General features: G+C 46.5%; 1 protein-coding gene across 6 annotated transcripts in view; it reads right to left on the bottom strand.

Annotated features, from left to right (window-relative positions):
- Positions 1–16884, bottom strand: part of RNF220 (ring finger protein 220) — a 220673-nt gene extending 203789 nt beyond the window's left edge. For 2 of the 6 annotated variants that reach the window (XM_042030532.1, XM_042030534.1), the window contains exons 1-2: positions 16555–16882; positions 10453–11193 (exon numbers count right to left, since the gene is read on the bottom strand). In XM_042030532.1, coding sequence (XP_041886466.1) covers positions 10453–11077 — 625 coding nt within the window. In that variant the 5' untranslated portion in view covers positions 11078–11193; positions 16555–16882. Of the gene's footprint in view, positions 1–10452; positions 11194–15410; positions 15493–16114; positions 16350–16554 lie in introns of those variants that run through there. The other 4 variants (XM_042030529.1, XM_042030533.1, XM_042030530.1 and 1 more) reach the window with 4 other exon arrangements.
- Between the last annotated feature and the right edge of the window lie 481 nt (positions 16885–17365).

Genomic DNA, 17365 nt, shown 5'->3' with positions numbered 1-17365 from the left:
GTGACGAGTTGATGACACATTTCCTTAGATGCAGAAAAATGTGGGTCCTGGATCACCCAAATGTCAGTGAGCCACCTGAGTACATAGCAGAGAGACTATCAGCAAGTGATGTCTAACTGCCTTCTCCTCCCAGGCTCTGCAAAATCCATCACACCACCCAGGGGTTTCCTTTTCTTCTTAGCCCAGGTGCAGCTAACAACCCAGACACAACTGGCAACATCTGGGAGAACGCACATACAGATGTTTCTCATTGACATCATAACCTTCCCCAACCTTCACCAGCACGTGCCCATGCCCCAGGCTGGGCGCCCAGGTGGGAGATACACATTGGGTCCTCACAGTGTTCCTGAAGAGGTGACCACTGGTGAAGCTTTTTTGTTTGTTTGTTTAAGGTTCTTTCTTCCTTGAGATGTGCCATAAACCTGGGGGCTGATCTGGACCATGCCATACACAGCTTCCCCAGGCTCCTACACCCACGACATCTCTGTTACACGCGAATGAGGCCAATGCAAGTTCTCTCTGCCCAGCTCTGTCTTGCTCTAATACAATCCTCCCCTGTTTCCACACTTAACGCATTGTTTTCATTTTAAGAGGGGAAAATAATGAGATGGTGGGAACATTACTTCTGGCTAGTGGAGACAGAGATCTGCAGACTTTCATGGCTTACTTTTTCCAGTATATCCTAGTCCTGATCCAAATATCATCATACTTATTTCAGTCCTGGACCAAATGTGGGACTGGACACAACACACTGGCCAAATTAAGACAGAAATAACTTGCAGCATTTTTCTACTTCACACTCTCTCAAACACTTCTTGCTGACATTAAATTTCTGGTCTGCAGACACCCTGCTTCCCGCACTACTAATGTCTCAGTGCCTTCCATACAGCTTCCCTGAACACATTAGCCCCAAATCTCGAGTGAAGGCAGGCTGCCCGTCACCTCCCCTCTTCCGTAATCAGCTCTTTGGGAGAAACACTTTTGTGCATGAACCCAAATATGCAGAAAGGAAGGAGCAGCACAGACGGCAGCAACCAGTCCCCAGGAGCAGAGCTGGCAGCAGCAATACCAGCTGTCCTGTACAGGCTGTATGCTGAGCAAAGTGCAAATCTGAGGGCAAAGAAGCAGGGTTGTAAGAGTTTGGCTGCCCATTCTCCCCTCCTCTCATCTAAGGGGCACCTCCTGATGTATGAATCCACTCAGGCTGGCAACTTTTTGATTGTAACCATTAAGTTCCTCTGCTCCTGCTCAGCACAGGGTTATCCAGGTCACTGATTGCTCCTTCATCTCCCCAGCAGAAAAAAGAAAAGCCAGTGGTCAAGCTGCCTCCTCAGGGAGGCTGAAGACAAGTGCTCAGGAGGTAAAAGCTGTCACCCTGGCTAAGGACTTTGCTAGAGGCTTATCTCCCACCTATAGTGCTGGAAATATGAAGTGAGGCTGGTTTGCAATCAGAAGAATAAACAAGGGAAGGAAGCGAGTTTCTGCAGCCCCCCCCCCCCCCGATGGTTGCTGCAGAGTTTGGATCCCTCTGACCTGCACTGATACCCAACTCCCAGGATTTCCACCCATCTACAGCCATCGTGAGATGGACCTTGCGAGATTCCTCACACTGCAAACAGTGACAAGGAGACAAGGTTCCCTCTAGCCTGCATGGGCCAAAGGTTGGGCTGGGTGCGGGGCAGCTCTGCTGCAGCACGGCCAGGCCACCCTGATAAGGCTTTCACTTACCCAGCCAGAGGTGCAGCACCCAGGGTGCCATTCACTGTCCCCCTCTCTCACTCACAAACACCCTCACATCACCTCCTGAACAACATGGGGGCTCACATGGGGCCTCCGGTAGGGAATTTTGTGGAGCATCCCCCTGAACAGCCAGGCTGGAGAACAAGGCAGAGCTGTGATCTGGTACCAAGTTTCTTCCCATCCCTGCCCAACTGCCAAAGCAGACTCTCTGCTATGAGGGATGATTATCCTATGAGTCCTGATAGAGAGGGATGCTACAGGACAGACAATTCCACATTCTAAATGGCTTTGCAAGTTGTTTCCGAAAGCGCCGGGAAACAATATAAAAATCAAATGAAAAGGTTGAGTCCTTTTTAATTAAAAATACCTTAATTTAAATCAAAGTGCCAAAAATCCCAGTAGAAAGAAATGGGTCCTTCAGGGCAGTGCTCTTTTACTTGTTGCTCTGTTTACAAAGCCAATTGCTTTTGGGCAGGGTGTCACAGGGAGCCTTCACCCCAGCTGCTTGTCCCAGTGCCTTCTGATTTAGTTTTCATACAAGTGCCAAGAGGCATTCACCTGCCTCCCAAAGAACAAGCCCGTGCTCAGGAAGCCAGCCGTGCCAGCCCAGCAGCTGCAGCTGGATGTGTCCTGCCAGCCTAACCCTGTCCAGGACTGTGGCACTGCACATCTAGAAAGCCCAGGTAACACTGAAGGATTGCACCTGCAAAAAGCTCATGTGCAAAAGCTCTTGGGTCCTCCTAAATTGAAAATTTAATGTGGTTATTCTGGTGAGAGACAGTTCTTAAGAATCAGTGCTGCTGGGGGATACCAAGGACACAGTTGCCAGCTCTTCCTTTTAGGGGTATCCAGAGACACTTGGTGCCTTCCTTTTCCCACTTCAGAGCAGTCCAGGATTCACAAGAAAAAGCACAAAACATATTCTTACTCTGCAGTTCAGTGAGAAAGCTGTTCTCAGCCTGAAGTTAGCAAAAGGGGAAGATTTTAAAAGCAATACTGATTAGAAACCATGCCCCAAATGAGGAAAAACACGAGGGAAGTGTCCCACACCTGAACTCCACAAGCAGTTTTGCTGTCACCAGGACTCCCTCCCATGTTATCTGCATTTAAGACAATAAATCTCCCCTTGTCTTGCTCCTTCCCAGCATTGTTTTTCCCCCTCTTCTGTTGCTCAGGGCACTGCTGCAATTCAAGACACCAGCAAACGGTCGAAGGAGAGAAGAAAGTGATGGCTAAGAAGAACTCCCAGCTTATCACAACCACCCTCATGTTTTTAAAAGACAGAACAAAGAAGAAATGGACAGATACAGATAGTACCAAACCCAGCAGTACTTCTTCAGCCAGTGCATTCCTTGACTCGAGGGCTGAGTCCCAGAGAACAGCGGCCAATCTGGCCAGCAAATACCCAATACCTGACCAACAACAGGAATATAATTCAGTTGTAAAAAACCCTGAATTCAGGGTGATGAATTTGTCCCAAATGTCTGACAACCACGAGTTTCTATACTCAGGCCAGCAAAGCAAGGCAGGCAAACAGCGATGTTGCATGAAAGGGGAGAAAGTCACAGCTTACATGTATAGATCTACAAAGATGCACATGCCCTTTTTCAGAGGATGCTGTATAGGAATCCGATCCTGTATTAGATTTCCAAAATAGAAATCCATTATTTCTGAAGAATTTCAATTGCTCTGCATAGCTGAAAAATGTCCTCAAAAGTCCCCAAATCTGCTATTCCGCCCTGAAGAAGAGAGGTGAAACATTCACAGGCTATCAAGCACATTGACATGATAGAAGACCACCAGTGACAGGAACCACAGGATAAAAATTGTCACAATTTGCTATCAATGGCTGCTTTTCTTGGAATATGATATTAAAAGGAAACAACTTTGTTCCCACTATGAATTTGCATTAGAAATCCATAATAAAAATAAAGCTTAATATTATACAAATGGGTACAGTTCCCTATAGTGCTCCTGATGCAGATTAAGGTTAGACAGATTTTAGATGACAGTTATTTACCTCAGTCTAGCACCATGTATGCACAAAAATAATTTATTTTATAGCTGCAGATATTAGCCAGAAAAAAGAGATGAGAGGAAATCTTACAGTCTCACGTAAAATATAATTATGTCTGTTTTCTACTCCTTGGAAGGCAAACAAAGAGAAAAAAATGAATCTGCTGCTAGCATTTAATGGGACTTGTCTAAATGATATCAAACAAATAACAACCAGCAGCGATTCACAAGCACCTTCACTTCTATTTTTTTCATTGGGGAATTCCAGAAACATTAAGACCGTGTTGCCTTGAACACTTTCACTCCTGCAGAGCAGGATTAGGCCCATGCCTGAGTATGTCTCTTTCTTCCAAGACCTTCAAAATATCAAGGAAAGAAAAATAAATCACAGAGGCACTAATGCTTATTCTCTCCCTCCTGAAATGTTCACCTTCCCCCCTGCTTCTCCCAATTCCTTACGCAACCACCACCAATCAACCAGGAAACTGTTGCTAACTCTTGAATTTTGCAAGTTAGCAAGTAAAATAATAAAACAATGTTTTAACTGTCAGAGATCCTGGCTCACGAAGTGCACTTTGGTCATTTCCTTTAATAACTGTAGTTTAGTAGTAATGATTTATAATAGTTCATAATATTCTACTAACTGTACTATATTAATAATACTAATACTTTGCCCTTGCCTAGTGTCTTCTGTCAGAAGATATCAAAGCGGCACACTCCGCTGTGAGGGAGGTATCACTACTCCCCCGTTAGGGATCGGGAAACCGTGACTCCAAGCCATGCCCGAGGTCAGGATTCCCGATCCCCAGCACAGCACGGCAGCCACCAAGTCTGGCTGCACTTCTCCTGCCGCAATCCTCTGACAGCAGTCGAGCCTGATCGATGGGGCTGAAGATTTAATGTGATTCATTCCTTCTCGAAAAGCAAGGTTTGGCCAGTGGTTGGGAGGCCGTGGTTTTGATGGGAAATACCGAGCAAGGTGGGGGGGTTTCCCTGCAATTGTAGAGTAAGTACCCTCCTGCCAGCAGCCAGGCACACAGGGCAAAGAGGAGCAATCAATATTTACTGCATCCATGCCCATCTCTTCAGCAGGAGATGGATAAATGTAACATTTCGGTGTTGCTGACCACTCCGAGGACAGTGGTTACAAGCCCTGACACCAGCTCCCGGGGCGTCCAGAAATGAAGAGAGAAGACACGAGGCATCTCTGGCATGGCAGAGATGACGTGAAGACTGGCCGGATGGCCGCGGCTGCACGGGGAAACATTTTGGAGGAGAAAACAGCCCCAGCCCTCCCCCTCAAACGATCAATTAAAAGCCATCCTTCTGCCGAGAGCGGGCGAGGACAGCAAATGAGGGCTGCGAGGAGCAGTGCCCGGCCGGGCTCTGCATGACAATTGATGGGAAGGGGAGGCCGGGGGAGGCAACCCTATCCCTCCCCTCACCATGGTGATTAGGTATTCTGAGTGCACCAGATAGCCCCAAATAACAGAAAGAGAAATACAAACTGGAGACCGGCAGATCCAAGGGAGGCCAGATGGCCCCACAGCCGGCAGGGGCTGCTCGCATCCAGCCCTTCCCCACTTTTAACTGTTCAAACATTTCTTTATCCCGACAAGACAATTAAGCCGAACAGCATGGAAAGGAGTCTCGGCAACCGCTTGCAGAGAGAGAGGGAAGGTTGTTGCCAGAAAAGCAGGAAAAGGAGGTGACTGCTGCGTGCTCCAAGACCTCCCTCCATGCAGTACACTTTACTCCACGAGGATGGCGAGTATTTGGTGGAGCAACAGGGATGGATGTATGGTCATCATCCCTGCTACTGCTACTGCCCATCTGCCTGCCCAGCCCTTCCAAAATTCCACTGCTGCTTCTTCACTCCTACATTACGCAGGGGACTGCACGACAGAAAGAAACATTCCACTCGATTTATTTCATTATTTCACAAGCAGAGTTAAGCTTGCAATTTCCCATGGTCATGGCTGATTATCATTAGCAACAAAGCATCACTTCATGTTAGACCCCAAATTTTACCAGCCTTGGAAGTGGTGCATCCCAGCAGGAAGAGCTGTGAGCAATGGACGTGTGGACACATGCATTCCCCCTCCAATCTATTGTTCCCCCACAAAAAATAAACCTTCTTCCCCGCAGCACATGTACATAGACACACACAGCTCTCTACACAGGTCATAACATAAATCCCAACACACACGTCTGAGCGGGTGGGTGACAGCACAAACAGCCCTCGATCTGATTTCCAAAGCACCACATTATTCAAGAATTCATGCTGTGATCATCATAGCCCTGATGTCCATCACCTGAAGTGCAATTTACATTTCATTGATAACAAACCAGTTGTTTCAAAAGGAAAACTAACTGCATGCTAGAGATGCTCTTTAAAACCCCAAAGTGGAATGAACAAACCCCAAAGAGCTCACGAATACATCACACAACTTCTCCTGCAGTAAAGAAACCAGTTGCAGCACAAACTATGTCCAAGGTGAAATATGATTATCAAAAATAGTAATAATCAAAATAATGTTAATAGAATCACTCCTACTACACTCAGCAGATCCAAGGGAAGAGCAAGGATCCCAGCCCGCTCCCAACTCAAATGTTCATCCCCTGGGCACAGCAGGAGCTGGGCAAGAGCCGCCAGCAGGAGCAGGGAAACAGACTTGGAGAGCCAGACTCTGGCCAGAGGATGGAAACTGAATCAGTGACCAGGATGCAAAGGATCACCTTCACACAGTGGTCTGTGCTCCACAAGAAGTCACAGACAACACATGATGGAGACCAAGCAGCAGACAGTAATGGGAAGCCATCTTCTGTGGTTCCAGGGAGGCTGGGGGCACGGGCAGCCCCATGGGGATGGCAGAGGTCTCTGCTCTGATAAGGTCCAGCTCTTTGCCAAGAGGTCCCAGCTTCGGCACTGACCTCTGCCTGTCACTTTGTGAGAAAGCAATGCCACAGGAACCGAGTACAGAAGGACACTGAGACAGATTTTATTAGAAGTAAAAAACTAGGAATCTTTCTTTTTTCCCCCTGATTTTAAAATAGGGCTATAGATCTCTTTTGCAGAAAGGAACATGCCATTTATTTCCACTCCTTCTAGGAATCTCAATTATTGTACGCTTATTAAAGCAAACCCATAAAATATGTCTTCCAGTGCCTTTAACACATGCTTTACAAGAAGCTCCTAAACTCTAACAAATGGCATTATTTTTCTCAGTAAGCACCTAAGGGAATGGGCCCATCCAGTGCATGGTATGTCTGCTTATCCCTGGAAAGACTCCACTTTTCCACATGCTCCCTGCACACTCCATCACTCCGGATGTCCTGAATACTCACATTTTACAGCAAGAGACAACTAACCTAAATGCAGACATCTCAGCCCAATTTGCTGATTAACAAAGAGTGCAGTCCCACCCAAAAGCACCCCAAAAATGCTGTCCTTTTGTGGGATGCCGGGTATGGGTCCAAGCAACATCCTGCTTTAAAAGTAAGGAAAGGTTCATGCAAAAGGCTGAGAAACCTCTCCTGCATAAACACATCTCTTATGGGACCAGGTGCTAATCTGAAATACACCAGCAAATATCCCAAATAATTTTACTGAATTCTGCAAATTTCTTCCACTGGTGAAAACAGGCTGAGACTTTCCTCCCATGACACAGAGGACTAAACATGCACCTTCCAAACACTCCTTAATGTGAAAATGTCTCACTTTGATCCTTCTTTTCTTGCAAAGTCTTCCAAGCAAAAACCTATTTTTCAGGGAAATTAAAACTCAGTGATTAAATTTTATTTAAAAAAAAGGGGGGGGAAAACTTTCTCTAGAAAATCACCCTTTAAGCTATGAGATAAAATAAATATTTTAATGATCTATTCAAAAAAGGCTCCTGTGCGGTGGAACAGAATACTACGCAGGGCAATCATAGTAATTCAGCTTCCATGTAATACAAACCCTTTCAGCAATCTGAAAAATCCACCGAAATGGTGAAGCTTTGCAAACATGAAAAGCACCTGTTAGATATGGGAAAGTGTTGCTGATCTATGAAAATTTTACAATTTTTGCTTGCAGTTGTAGAAAAGCCCAATTACATTTTTACTTTGAAGCTACAGCCACCTACCTGCTCCATAAGGAGCACAAGTAGGCAGCTTTTACAAAGGGATATACATAACAGTTACACAAGGAATCCACAAAACTTCTCAGAGACAACAAACCTCCCAAAGGACACATTTCTACAGAAACTCCAAAAATATATCTGCAAATGTTAATGCAAAAGAGGATCACCATTCTATCTGCAAACTGTGATCTCTTGAATTTTTCACTTCAGAAGTTTCTGTTTTCTGATGGTCAGCATCAACGACCATTAGGATCCTCTAAAAGCTCCACCACTCGCTCTCAGCCTCCAGCAAACACACCCATACATGTGTATGCACACACCAAATAAATTTGCCATCTTAATGGAGCGAAATTTCCATGGTGCAGTATCCATATGTGATGGGAATATGATACAGAGCCAACAGACATATTTAGTGTACATCATCCCGGTAGCTACAGAAGAATTTTAATGTCAATGAAGTATCAGGGATGTTGCATTTGCTCAGCTCTACCGTGCAGAAAAGCATCTTGAAGAGGTTGAACATGGTAACAAAAACAATGCAACAAAACACCTTCCACTTCTGCCCAAGTTTTCCAAGCTATCTGCAAAGTTTTTATTCTGCTTCGTTTCCCTGGCAAGTCCCCTGCCATGGCACTGGCAGCGGCACTGGCAGCAGCGCTGGCAGCCGGTGTCACCCTGCCTGCATCTGTGCAAAGCCCTGTCTGCTCCCCGAAGGAGAGGAACCACGTTCGGCGCACGCTCTTGGCAGAGGCAAAGCACAGCAATGGATGTGGATGCGTCTGTCTGTCCGCAGCTGTGCTCCATGTGGTCTAATTCATTTAACAGATTTACTTCTTTAAATGGGGTATCTGACAGGATTTTGCCAGCAAGATCCATAGCAGCTGATGTGCTCTAAATTCATTTAGCCAGCGGACTCTCTCCTCCGCTGCTATCTCTCAGAGTACTCTTTCGAGCAAGCTTCATTTTCACAGCCAGGTTATATCGATAAGGGAAAGAGCATCAACAAAGATGTCTCTAAGCCTTGCCATCTCACCTGCCTCCCCCATGGATAATTATATTACCAGCTTCCACACATCCACACGTGCTCCCACCTACAGCTACTTCCCCTACGGACCCAAAAGGAGAGAAAGGAGATGCTGAACAATGAAAGGAGCTTACGGCACAAAAAGTAGCACAGTCGGGGGTGGATCAGAAGGAGAGGGGGGAGAGACACAAGAGATCACACTGGTACTGCAAGAAATACACGGCTCCTGCCTTCAGTGGGAATTGTCCTACCCTCACAAACGCGGACAATAAAAGACACACTTGCAGCATATTTCAAAACCAAAGAGCGATGGATTTAAAAGGCAGGTTGATTTTATGATGACTTTTATTGAAAAGGTACGCTGGGTTTAGGCAGATGTCTTTTAGCGCTGGTAAGTTAGCACAGTGCCTAATTCAAGGAGACAGCCTGAGGAAGCAGCGCCGACAGGGGAGAGAGAGCCACAATGTCTCTATTACTCTCCTCAGTATCATAAAGGGGAGAAGAAAAATCACATCTGAAAGGGAGAGGAAGCAACGGTGCAGTAGGTTTTTGTTTTAAAATAAAAGTAGTAATAATAACAACAACAGTAATAAAGTTGTTTTCTATGAATAAAATTCAGTAGAACAAAGGAGCCCATGTGAAAAGCAAACCACTCACTCCGTGATTACATGTCTGGGCTTACAGAAAAACTCTGATCGTAAGTTAGCACTCCTCCTTGGGGCACCACGCTCTGTTGCCCCCAGGCCACTCCCCATTGTGGATCACCTCCCAGCTCTGCAAACCTAGAAGCCTGCCCTTCATGAAGGACAGCTCTGCCCCTCATGTGTGGCAACACCACAAGGGACAAGGTGATGGGGGAACAGGGAGTTAGCCCTGAACAAGTGGACTGGGTTCCTTTAGTCCGATCGCTGGCCTGCAAAAGGGCACATCACCTTTCAGTGGGCATCAAAATGGGGGAAACACTCAGAGAAAGCACGTGATGCAACAGCTTATTGAACTGTAAGAACAATTTGTGTTTGTCTTAAAGAGGGAGCTCAGTGGCCAAAAATATTCTTGAGTTAACCAGAAGAAAAGGAACTTTTGTCCTAACCTGAGGCATGAATCCTGACAGTCAGTAATGCATTTGCTCTAAGAATGGTGTGCATGAAGAAAAGGTCAGAAAGAAACACCTGAAGAAGCAGGGGACACATGCTTGCTGCAAGGTTTGGGGAAGTTCCTGGCTACACATTCCAACTGCATCCTTGTTTACATACATACATGTACCAGCACCCACAGCCTCACACTGGTGCACGGACAGCTTTCTGCGTGGTCAACATCGCCTCTCCAGCTGTTTGCTGGAAGGTGAGTTTCCTTCAAGAGCACCTCACCTTAAAATCTGTCAATGTCCTTTTGGAAGAACAAGGCGGTATTGCATGGCTGAGCTCAGCAGGCAGGAAAGGCTGCTTTGCCTCTGCCTCCAGTAAGTCTCACAGCACTGCGGGACAATCACCTGTTGAGTATCTCAACAAGGCACAGTTAAAGAGCCACCAAGTCAACAAAGGTACTTACATCTGTCACTTCGGTCTTCGGGACTGGATGAGGTCTCACGGTCAGAAATGAGGCCAGAAACAGCAAAGATCTTCTTCCCTGTATCATCAACTTTGAGGGAGCCAGGGGAGCTGGAGGGGAGCTGGGTGCCAAACTCGTACTCCTTCCCATCAGTGTCCGAGAAGCGCAGATGGGGTGAGTCAGTGTCATGGCAGTTTTTCAGGCGCTTGGCCGGGGTAAAAGCTGACTGGTAGCTCTCCCGGTCTTCAGTAGATGCAAAGGGGCGGAAAGCCCCAACGCCGCTGTGGTTCAACATACTGATCGGGGTGCAGTCCAGGTTGGGGGGTGCAAACTGGGGGTGGAGGTGAAGCAAGGATGGAGGAAAGTCACGGTTTGCAAATGCTCCCGGCACCCCGCCTTGGCGGTGATACATGGAGGCAAAAGTATATGAGCCATTGGTAAAGGGAATATGCACGTCCTTATCTGCTGACACGGGGACCCCAAAAGGCCTTGGCTGCTGGCAGGGAATGGAAGCATCACGGCTGGCTTCGGCAGTGGAGGCGAGAACCATCAGTGCTGGGGAGGCCAGTGGGTTGGGGAGATAGGGTGAGTTCTCCATCTTGAACGCTGCCCGGTGTAAGTCCATCGGAGTCTCTTTCCTCAGCAGGATCACAAGCAGAATGATCTTCCCTGGAAGGAAAGCAAAGCGATGCCTAGGAATGGAGTGGGGAAAATTACTGGAGCATCATCACCCTTCGAACACTGCAAGGAAACAGAAAGGGAAAGAAAACACAACCAATTAGGTTTCTGCACTCGTTTCTCTGGGATGCTCCAGCAGCAGGGTGGCCACATGTGTTACAAGCCACCGGCCGGAGATGCGCCACTGTTCTCATTCAAGAAAATCAATAGACAACTTCACACACTACTGGAGTCGGCCCTGGCCCTCCAGGTTAAAGGGTATCATCCAGTGCAGATGGATGAAAGGCAAACCAAACATAATAACATGCAGATTTAATAATGCACTAATAAAAAATGTTCAGTCTAAAATTAACATAGTAACTCCAAATTATAACTGGAACTTTATATGGCAAGCGGCACATATATATATAACCGCAATAAACTTAAGAAAGCCTCCACGTACACACATCCTGCTATTTGCTTGGGGGTTGTGGGTGTATAACCAACATAAAAACATCCATTGTACATAGTTACCCAAATCAGCCAGCACACACAGTTATACTGTACACGATGCTTGAGACGTACGTAACTGACAGGTATTTTCTCTCACTCTCACAGTACATATGGGTAGATGTGTACTTGCACACACAGTGCTCCACACCATCATATATATGTATGCACACCATTGGAATGTAGGAATGTGGCTGTGGCCGGGTGCATGTGTATAGCACAAACACCCACGCGTGCACACACGGTCCCCAAGAGCCAAAAGAGAAGAGACTCCCCCAGTGAAATGCCTGGCGTCTCTGACAATACTTAAAATCATAATGGGTGCTTCTGCCATCTGATCTCTGCAAGCATCTGCCTTTCGGGTCGGGGACAAGAGAGGATGGATCAGTAATTTTAGTTCCTAATACACTCACTCTTAAGTAGATTTGTAAACTGCCCTGGATGTGCCATTAACATTTAGAGGGAAATGTTAACAAAATTTCTGCCTCGCATCTTGCTGAGCCTCCCAGGTTGGCTGCAGCCACCCACCCAGCCACAACCCCCTCCCAGGGTGAAAGAAAGGAAAATCCTTCTTTCTCTATCTCCCCCAGTTCGCAGTGCCTTTTTGTGTTGTTATTTTCTCCCCCAATCAATCTCATGCCTTTTCTTTTAAGCTTCCGCCGCCTGCCATTCAGGCCCCACAACCCAGCTTAAAATACAAGGACTATAACTTTGAAACAATATACTAGCCGCTGGAGCTCAAAGGGCCAGAAAAATCATATAATAATAAAAAGCTGTTACAAATTGTGCCTCTTAAATCCAGAGGGTCAAACATCTCAAATAAAACTTAGTGAAAGAGTGTCTCCCTAATGGAGTGCCTTTTGTACTCCATGAATGAGGGAGCCTAGGTTAACAAAGTGTATGAAATCCAGTCTGGGGCTTTAATGCAGTTCAGTGATAGCATTTCCTCTCTCCCATCCTGTACCCACTGCTCCACTGACTGTTATGAATTGTGAAGATGAGTGGACATCATCTCTCTGCTTCCTCATTTGGCACCCATCCTTACAGACATCATTGCTAAATTACCAGATTATGTATCTCGCATTAACGGATTTGCTCTCTTCCAAATTTAAATAACTTTCTCGTTGAGTTCTTGCCACAGAGAGCAAGGGGGAGAGGAAGAGTGAGGGATGCCAAGGGCAGCCTGGTCAGCACTGCAGTCCTGGGTACACTTGTTCTGCTGCTTCACATGAGGCTGATCAAAAACTGGAGGTCAGAAAACTGCAGCCACTAGCAAATTTAGAGTTGTTTGGGGCTTATATAACCATGTAAATATAAATATATATATATATACACACACACACAATTATACATTCAAAGAGATGCATGCAAATAAGCCACTGTTCTCAGAAAAAAATGATCATTAACATGGAAGCAAAACTGGGCAATCACAGAAAAATACAAATTTCCAGGGAAAAAAAAAAAAGGCAACCACCTCTGCCTGCTTTTCTATTTTTGCTGGTGCTTTCACACCATTACATTAAATGTATTTCATAAATTAGTAATCTGGCCGCAACACTTGACACTCCTGTAGGATACTGTGAATCACTATGGCCGTTTATTCATTTGCAAACTTCATTACACCGGGAATAAATCAACACATTACAATATCTCAGCCAGCCAAATTTAATTTTTTTTCAGCTCCCACTTCCTTTTTCGTTCTCTCTTGCTCCCTTCTCGCCCAGCACCTCCCCACCCCCCAGCAACACGGACAGATTAGGCTGCAGCGGACCAGTCATTATGAAAATCTATCGTTAATACACTCCCAATGTCAAAATGTCATAGGTTTAAATACAGAACCCAAAAATAAGAAAACTAACTGACCTTCTTAATTAAAAAATATGGATTGCAGGGTAATCAGCTGGAGGGAACATTTGGGTGCTGGGAAGGCAGTGGGCACAGGTGGAGTGAGGAGCTGCTACTTTTCTGCCTCTATGCTGATTTTTTTTAATTTAGCACCTCGCGCAAATCCAGATTAAAATAACTCCAGCTATTGATCTGAGCAGTGGAATTGACATTAATTTTAGTTCACTTCTCACTTTGCAAAGGGATCAATAGGAAGTAATAACAGCTGACATCCCCGCTGAAAGGAGGAGAAAAGACGGGCTAGAGACAGAAATCGAAAAGCAACCAAATAAATCAGCAGCTACTTTTCCACGGCATCAGACAAACTCCAAACAGATTGCAAAAAGTCTTTGTTGAATTAACTAAACAAGGAGTAGAGGGAGGGAGGGTGGAGATCAATCCAGGAAGCTGCATAAACTGTCTACCAAGTATGAAGGTTAGATGGACATACTGAAAACTAACTCTGATTTTTTCAGCATTATTTTTTTCATGGCTACCTATTTACATAGTTACTGGCTTTTAGAGCTACCCTGTTTAAGGTGTACACAAATTACGTGTGTAATCGTGCATGTTCCTAATAACGAGGCTAAATACACCACAACCAAGGCAAATTGTAGCAAGAGCCTTTAGCTCTGAACCATAAAAAAAAAATCTCTCACCAAGGAACAAGTAGTAATCAGTTCTCTATGGCTTAGTTTTGAATCCTGTGCTTACAAAGGTTGTAGCACTGTGCTGCATTAGTTAAGAGGGAAGTCTGATAAAAGTAGAAGCCATGACAGAGCTGCATTTATCAGGCATCACAAACACCCACCAAGTGGAGAAAACAGCAGTGACCACTGGTTTGAAGTGTAAAACCCTCTTGCTAATCAGCCTGCAAAGAAACGCGCTCATATGCAAGCACATGCACACCCCATACACAGCCACCAGATCTGCAAATCTTTTACTAAATGTTACTCAGAGTTCCTATTACTAAATCACCTCTCTGCTATCGATTAAAATAAATAAAACACACCACTCTGGTTTCTACAACAGGTTGCATTTTTGTGGTCTCTCAACCATTTCCAAATGCCAGAGATTAAAGTAATGGGGCAAATTAACGTCTTTCTCCCTCCAGGGAAAAAAAAAGTTTTCTTGGGGAAAAAAAATTAATTAACAAGCTATAGGGAAGGAAAAAAAGATTAAAACATTAGGAAATCCAGGAAAATTGATGATGCATGTAAATTAGGAAATACCCAGGAAAAAAAATCACAATATCCATTTACATTAAAAAGTTTTTTCCCATAAATGTCAAGTAGGAATTTAGAAATATGCTCTGCGTAGAAAAGCCAAAGATTATAAAACAAAATAATGCCAGCTGTTTGGGGATTTAAGTGCTCAAATGGATTATATATTTGAACCAAACTGGATTTCCTTATAATAAATAAAACAAATGCAAGCTCGAAAGCCAACAAAGGAGAGCTCTCATCACTGGATTAAGATACAAAGGAAAAACAGTTAATTTTTTTTTTTCCAAGGCGTGAAATATGCCAACTGCAGCCGCACACCCGGACAGCTGCTGTGGAAATCGGTTTAAGGGGAAAAGGAAAAAAATTAGGAGCGCGGTGAGCGGAGGAGGCGGCGGCGGGGGTCGGGCGGAGTGGCTCCGGCCCCGGTCCCGGCCCCAGCCCTGGACCTGGACTGCGCCCGCTTCTGTTTGGCCGTAAACTTCTTCTTCAAAAAATTTTAAAAAAAAAGAAAAATTAAAACCCTTTTACTTTTTTTTTTTTTTTTTTAATAAAAAACGCGGGGAAAAGCCCCCGGGCCTCGAGGGCGCTCCCGCGGCGGCGGCTGCCGGAGGGAGGAAGAGCCGAGGGTTTGGGAAGAGGCAAACAGAGAAAGAAGGGAAAAAAACCCAACCCACAGCCTACCGATGGGTTTGCTGCCGCTTCGCCCCCGGCCCGGATTCCCGGCCACGCTTCCGACTTGGCGAAATCCGAACGAAAACCGCGGGCGGGCGGCGTCGCTCCGGGGGAAGCCCCGCTCCGCCGGGCAGCGCGGGCGGCGGGCGCGCCCCGGCCCCGGGCACCAGCCCCTCACGGCCCCTCACGCCCCCCGCGGGCGGCCAACCGGGCTGGCACTCGCTCGCCGCCCCCTCTCCCTCCCGCTCCCGGTTTTTCTCTCCCGCCCGAGGAGATTGTTCAATGAACCCAAATAAAATAAAATCCGTCGGGGGTGAGCCCCGGGCTGGAGCCTACCGACGCCGCCAAGCCCCACCGCTCCGCGCTCCCCGCCGGCGCATTAAACAGGTGTTTGGCGGGGCCGGGGCTGAGGGCCCGGTCCGGCCCGGCTTGGCCCGGTCCGGCCCGGCCCGGCTCGCTCCCGCCCGGCCCCGCACGTCCCGCCGAGAAGCGGCGATCGGGACGCAGCCGGGGCGGCTCGTCTCCTGCCGCCTCGGGAATTATTCACTCCCGGGGAGGGCAACGGGAGGGGGCACCGCCAGCCCGTTCCATACAGCCCGTTAAGTCGCCTTTCCACCCCTCCACTTTTTCTTCCTCTTTAAAACCCGAGTTACAAAGATTATCAAACGCGAAGATGCCCAGAGTTGTTTGGATTTATTGCAACAATCACTTACCATACATATTTCCTGTGTGGAAGGATAAGCATTCAATACAACTCTTTAAGTAGACAGTTCCTAATGATTTCATTGTGGTCAACCAGATGGTTTTTATGTATTTAGATCTGAAGGTGAAGAATTATTTTCCATGCTTCCAACCTATTTACAGACTTCCCTGGTCTAGAGCTGGGGTTGTTGCTTAAAAGAAAGAAAATCCTGCAATTTCTCGATCGCATCGCTGGATGATCCAGAAAGTTTTCTAAAGAACCTAAAGCAAAAACAGGGATAATTCCTTTCACCTCTTCTGGCTTTCCAAGCTACGCCATTCACATGTGGAGTAATTTTAGCTCATTCGTTGAATAACGCTGCCAATTTAAACCGCCTCTCTACCCTTGTTTTATCTGCAATAATAAAACCAGAACAACACCGCATGTGAGATCCAGGCACTTGATTCCTACCTGGAAGCAGCCAGGGGCAAGGGCGGCAATCTTTTAGAGATGAAGGACCCGAAGAGGGGTGAGGATGTTGGATAAACTTCAGCCGCGTCCAAAATTAAGCTAAGTGCGACTTAACAACGAGTGGCAGAAAAAAAAATATCGGTCTTTGAGCGGGGATCGCGCATTTTGGGGACGGCTTAAAACTAAAGTTCACCCGGGGACTGCACGATCCCAAAAATGAAAGCTTCGGAGTAAATAAAATTATTGGCTGGGCAGTGTTGCTTGAACGCACAGAGACCCTGGCGGCTGTTTTGGTTTTGGGCTGGTTTTGGTTTTTGTTGTTTGGTTTGGGGGTTTTTTTCCCCAGATACTTTTATTGCAAAATAAAAGACTGAGTTTTTATATTTTAAAGGGGAAAAAAACCCCACAAACAAAAAAAATCCCAAACCAACAAACCCCTGGGTAGGTGCGTGGATCTGCTTGTTTCCTTTAAAAAAAGTTTTTGTTTTGCAGCTGCTGGGAAATGAAATTGTCGCTGCCCAGAGCGACCGCGGAGAGAGCGAGCGCCGGGAGCAGCGGAGGGAAGCGAGGAAATAACTGCCCGGCTTGCCCCACCGAAAAATACGGAAGAAAAAAGAAAAGGAAAAAAAAAAGAGTTTTTAAAAAATGATATCTATCGGGAGCAAGGGATCTGTGCCAGTCTCCGGGTCCGGCCGGGCTCCCCCTCGCCGTGCGCGGTCCCCAGCCGGGCTGCCGCGGCGGTCCCCGGCACCTGATCCCCCTGGTGGCTACCGGTCCCCCTCGGAAAGCCACCGGGGGGGCGGGGGGGGGG

This window comes from Corvus kubaryi, unplaced genomic scaffold (genome assembly GCF_017639235.1).
Source record: "Corvus kubaryi isolate FWS band 111438036 unplaced genomic scaffold, C.kubaryi_AGA036_p1.0 37334, whole genome shotgun sequence".
NCBI classification, from domain to species: domain Eukaryota; kingdom Metazoa; phylum Chordata; class Aves; order Passeriformes; family Corvidae; genus Corvus; species Corvus kubaryi.
Note: the sequence above shows the minus strand (reverse complement) of the source record. Positions and strands in the feature narration are given on the sequence as shown.